Source organism: Solenopsis invicta, chromosome 6, assembly GCF_016802725.1.
Source record: "Solenopsis invicta isolate M01_SB chromosome 6, UNIL_Sinv_3.0, whole genome shotgun sequence".
NCBI classification, from domain to species: Eukaryota; Metazoa; Arthropoda; class Insecta; order Hymenoptera; family Formicidae; genus Solenopsis; species Solenopsis invicta.
In genome coordinates, this window is record NC_052669.1 from 16771930 (window position 1) to 16777939 (window position 6010).

A 6010-nucleotide genomic window follows, 5' to 3' on the forward strand; every position below is an offset into this window, starting at 1 on the left:
GTGTATGAAAAATGTTAGTGCAGCTTAGTGATATATTCATTTTAAATGCCCGGGGAAAAATATTTTATATATAATATGTCCAACATAAATCTATACGATTATATATACTTACATGTAATTTATATTAGTGTTATGTATCTTTATATGTAAATAAATATACATATAATTATATAAAATTGTATATAATTACATATAATATAATTATATATACGGACATATTTTACATATAAGTGTACATAATTATATAATAATAATAATATATAAAAAAAAGTTTTTCCCAAGTGTCATTCTTTTATAACAAATGTAACAATTTTTAAGATCCATTTATTGCTATTAAAAAGTTGTTAAATCATGCAAATGATGTATGCATCTCTACACAATTTGCAGATCAAGATTATATACAGGTTATCTGTTGATTTAATTGTGTATGCAAAAGAACACATATCGCATTCCGATATCTCGATTTTTTAGTGCATAAAAACAATGTAATAAAAAAGTAAAATATATACTTCGCCTTCCAATTTATGTTGACCTACGTAAAATTGTATAAAAGTTAATAGAAATTTTACAAAAATATTCGCAATTACTCAATAAACAATTTTTATGACAAAGTAGAAAATGATAAAAATATCGATTAGTTTTCGACCATCGACCATTTATCGACGCATCGACGTCGAATCAACGTCGATTCGACTAATAATTTCTGGCTGGGGTAAGAGTTGATCTCGACATTGATCATTTAAATGTAACTACAGCATTTCTACAAGATCTAAAAGAGAAAAATTTATATGAATCAACCAGATGATTTTAAAGTCGCAGAAGTGAGAACAAAGTTTCCTTTTTAAAGTGACCACTCTATAGACTGAGACAAGGTAGTTACGCCTGGAATTGTAAATTATACAACGCGCTTAAATGTATAAATTTCAAGAAATCATAAAGTGACCAAGGCGTCTACGTAATGAGAACAAAATAAAATTTAATAATCTTAGATGTATATGTTGATGATATGATAATACTTTCTAACGATCAAAACTTGAAAATAAAAATCAAGAAACGATTGAGCGAGATAATTCAAGATGAGAAACTTAAATCCTGTGAGTAATCTTCTAGGAATGAGGATAACCAGAGACAGGAAGAAAGGAAAACTGTTATCAGACTGCATATATCGACAATATATTAGACCGATATGATCAATTGCAATCCTACACGTACGTCATTAGACGCAAATCAATGTCTCACTAAAGAGATGTCACCCAAATCATCACAGGAAAAAGCTGGGATGAAAAATGTTCCATACAGATAGGCTCTCGAAAGTTTAACGTTCCTATACCAAAGGACAAGACCGAACATAGCCTATGCTATAGTATTGTTGAGTAGATTTACGGAGAACCCAGGAAAACCACACTGGATAGCATTAAAAAGAGTTATCGTTATCTCAAGAAAACATGACCGACTCGAATTTTTTTTTAATAGAAATTCTGAATTGGAAGGATTTTGTTATGCAGACTGGAAAGGCGATATAGATACTAAATGCTCTAATATATCTTTAGACTTCATGCAGTTCCGATATCATGGAGTAACAAACAACAGACCTCTGTTGCACTCTCCTCAACAGAGGCTGAATAAATGGCTATATCGGCAGTATATCAAAAAGCGATGTGGCTTCGTCAGCTGATTATCGACGTGTAATAGGAACCAATCAAGAAGACAACGATTTGGAGTGATAACGAGAGTGTGATAAATTTAGCGAACAGTTCTGCGTATCGCGCGAGATCGAAGCATATTAAGACTAGTATAATAAGTAATAATAAGTAATAAGTAATAATAATAATAAGTTATTTGTCATAGATAACATATAAAAGCAACGTATCTATATTATTATTATTATTTGTTATTTTAAATATTATTTGAATTAAAATTCCTTTAAAATTAAATTTAAATTAATGTTTAGAATGTGATATTAAATTAAATTTTCTATTTCAAAAATTTCCATACTATATCAATATCATTAAAATAAACATAAATAAAAATACTCATTAAAAAAAAAATTATTGCTCATCTCCGGGAGCGAACCCGGATTTTATGATTGTAAAGCTAGCACCTAAGTCACGGAGCCAACCACACTGGTTGGAAGGAGAGTAACCGGGAAGACTTATACGTCGCGCCGCGGTATGGCCAATTTTCACAAATTTATTACTTCGAAACTAAGGCCTATTCAATCAAACGCCGGGAAACGTAAACTTTGTTTTCATCTCTAGAATAATTAAAAAAATTGGGATCAAAATCCCAAAGGTAAATCACCACGTCCTCCCCTTGTAAGCCTTTGTTTGACGCTAAATATTGTAGATCCGCTATGGGTTTATATAAAGTCAACCACTCAAGCTCAAGTGAAGGTATTGAAATGCGCGCCTAATGTGAGCGAATTTTTATGATGGTTGCATTCTAGTTTCTATTTTTAGTGACTTTATTCTTATACTTTGTTCTTTAAGTTACTTATCTGAGCAATTCTTTTGTTACTAGCTAACTATTCTTCTTACCTTTTACGCTGATAAGTTGTACAATATCTGTTCTTTCTATTCTGAATAAATAGTAAATGAATAACATTTACACGAACGCCTTTAATTTATAACCAATACAGTAATGAAAGTTTTTTTACAATTTTATGTCTCGTCCATGCACGAGTTCAAAAGTTGTTAATATTTAAAATTTGTTCTCGTTTATGTTCAAAGCTCCATCTATTAAAGGAAAATGATTTGCAGTTCAAACAGTTCAATCCCACATACAACTAAAACCTCCAATGGACGTCTAATGGACGTCTGCCGTGGAAGTTCGGACCTTCCAGTGGACGTCCCATGGATATCCAATGGACGGCCACTAGGCATCCACAGTTCCGCATTGGGCACGTCCATTGGACGTCCATTAGACGTTAACAACGGATGTCCATTAGACGTTACGTGGATTATTAATAAAGGGTTCATAGAGCCTTAGTGGATGACAAACCGACGTCACGTGGATTATTAGTAAAGGCTTTATAGAGTCTCAGCAGACGTTATTTAGATTATTAATGGACGTGTACCGTGGAGGTTCAGACCTTCAGTGGACGTCTCATGGACGGTAAAAAAAATTTTTTTTAAACAAATTTTATTATTTTTATAGCTTAATCTGTATTTGCTGTTTCACATATAACATTTTAATTCACTAATTACAATTACGTATTATTTTATAAATTTTTGAAACGCATCGGTGCCGGCGGGATTCGAACCTAAGATCTTCGGAACGATAACCTAGTATCTTAACACTGAGCTAAACGTACACTTGTGAGATTGTTAATAAAAAGTTATATTTGAAGTAAAGCTGATTTGAACAAGAAGAAACTGGAGTCTTGGGTATCGCGCGAACACTCTTATTAACCTTTTGTTTATTTAGCTTTAGATATTTTTAATATAAATTATATAAATAATTAAAACCTGTTTCTGCTCATGGCCAAATCAGTCAAAAAACAACAATTAGAAATAGTATCGAAGCATGAAAAAACATTAATGACGTAAAAAGCCCGTTGCCAAAGTTAATTTTGCAATTAATTATTATAAACAAATTGTTAAAACTGACTGTAGAGGAGAACTGATTGCGCAATCGATTCACCGAGAAAAATTACTAAAAAAATATATATGGCGCTTTTTTAATTGTCATAGTTGTTATAATTGTTATAAACAAATTAGTTGCATAATTGTTTTGATAAAGAGATAATAATCAAATTCCGTAAAAAGAGCGCATGATGTATTGTCGTGAGCTAAAAGTTGCAACATATTTTCTTCGATTGTTTTTGAAATGTAGACTTGCTCATCAAACGGCGAACGTCATTGGTTCTTACCTGTGGATCCAACCAATTAAGCATCAAACCATCTACCATAAAAAAAAATGTGTTGCTACCTTTTAGCTCACGACTATACGTAATATAACATTTTATCCTTGTTTAACTTCTGGTGATCAACAAGGATAACGTCATGCGCATTATACGCTTTACGGAATCTATCTGACTTCTATGATAAAAGTAAAATCTGATGAAGCTATAGAAATTTTATGGACTTCTAATGGACGTCCATCTGACTTCCATGATGGAAGTAAAATCCTATGAAGCTATAGAGGTTTAATGGACTTCTAATGGACGTCCATCTGACTTCTATGATGGAAATAAAATCCCATGGAGCTATGGAGGTTGGATGGATGTCTAATGGAGATCTATCTGACTTCCATGATGGAAGTAAAATCCCATGGAGCTATGGAAGTTGAATGGATGTCTAATGGATGTCCATCTGACTGCTATGATGAAAATAAAATCCCATGGAGCTATGGAGGTTGGATGGATGTCTAATGGAGATCTATTTGACTTCCATGATGGAAGTAAAATTCCATGGAACTATGGAGGTTTCATGGATTTCTAATGGACGTCCATCTAACTTCCATGATGGAAGTAAAATCCCATGGAGCTATGGAGGTTTCATGGACTTCTAATGGACGTCCATCTGACTTCCATCATGGAGATAGACGTCCCATGGAGCTATGGAAGGGCGATGGACATCCACTGGAGATCAATTTCTATGTGGAATGTATCCTATAGCTGAGGCTTTGACTTTTAAAATGCTTTATTATTTTTTTTTACGACCATTTCCTGTGATGTTATATAAGTTTCAATATTGGGTATTTTTCGCACAGTTAAAAGTGATTCCCTAATTTTGACGCGTAGTGTATATATTTTTTTTTTTACAAAAGTGACAATAACACATTATTATTTTATAAAGTAACATTTCCATCGTTGTTATTATATATTATATATCGAGTATTCCAAACTATCGTTAATGGCAAATTTCTGAAATCATTTTAAGACAACAGTCTTAATCAAAATATTCGAGGCTACAATAGTTAATAAATAAATAAAGCTTTTTGTCAAGCTAGTTGAAATTCATGAGCTTTGGTATAGTATATCGCATAATAGTGAATTCGTTTGGAAGTACAATTCTTATTTTTCGTATTGAATTTTCATACTTCTTATGTTTGCAGCATAAATTTCGGAAAGTTTAATTTGTCAATTTTAAAACCCTTATTTCTCTATTCTTATTTAAAAGCTATTGCAGCTTTAATATTTTTATTAGAATTTTTGTTTTTAAGTGGTGTTAGATGTTTGAACAGATGTCATTAACGGATAAGTCTAGGACCGTCTATCCGGATAAATCTATCCGTATAATATTCAAACATTTGTATTAAATAATTTACAACACATATATATCCTAATTACCTTCAACATGGACAATAAGAGATAGTTCTTCAGTGTGTAGCTCGTTTACTGCGCGACATGTATATTTTCCATTATCTGTGACATCAGGGTCTGCTATTTCCAATCGATAGACATCATCATCGAGATAAATCTGTTTATAACGTTCGCCTTGAAGAATCTTTCCATTTTTTAGCCAGGAAATTGTAGGAATTGGATGTGCTCGTACACGACATTCCAGAATCAACTTACGATCAGAATATCTATAAGTATCTATGAGAAATAGTTTATTATTGAAATAACTCGTATAAATTTATGAACATTAAAACGCATATAATGCTTGTGTATATACCTTTAATTGATTTTGAGAAAATTGGAGGTGAACACGCAGGTTTATAATCGGAATAAACCCCCAAAATGGATTCAGTGGTTGAAGTGCCATGTGTATTCTCAGCTACACATGTATATACTCCAGCGTCTTCAGGAAGCGTGTCGCGCAATTCTAAATAAGCCATACCGTTTTCGTATCGTACTCTGCAGCGATTGTGGGATGCATCCAGTTTTTGATCGTCTTTCATCCAGTAAATACGTGGTTCTGGATTACCAAGTACGGTGCAGGTCAGTCTTATTTTCATACCAACTCCTACAATTCTGTTTGTCAACCTTGTACAAAACGAAGGTTTTTTTGGTTTATTCCACAAAAAACTCTGTAATGATTAACATTTTTAATGTTATAAAATT

The 6010-nt window shown here is 32.4% G+C and overlaps 1 protein-coding gene across 6 annotated transcripts in view; it reads right to left on the minus strand.

Annotated features, from left to right (window-relative positions):
• The window catches only part of LOC113004714 (titin), a 186040-nt gene that overhangs the window by 107895 nt on the left and 72135 nt on the right, over positions 1 to 6010 (minus strand). For all 6 annotated transcript variants that reach the window (XM_039450989.1, XM_039450987.1, XM_039450988.1 and 3 more), the window contains 2 exons: positions 5622 to 5976; positions 5294 to 5542 (listed from right to left, as the gene is read on the minus strand). In XM_039450989.1, the coding sequence (XP_039306923.1) occupies positions 5294 to 5542; positions 5622 to 5976 (604 nt within the window). The remainder of the gene's footprint in view (positions 1 to 5293; positions 5543 to 5621; positions 5977 to 6010) is intronic.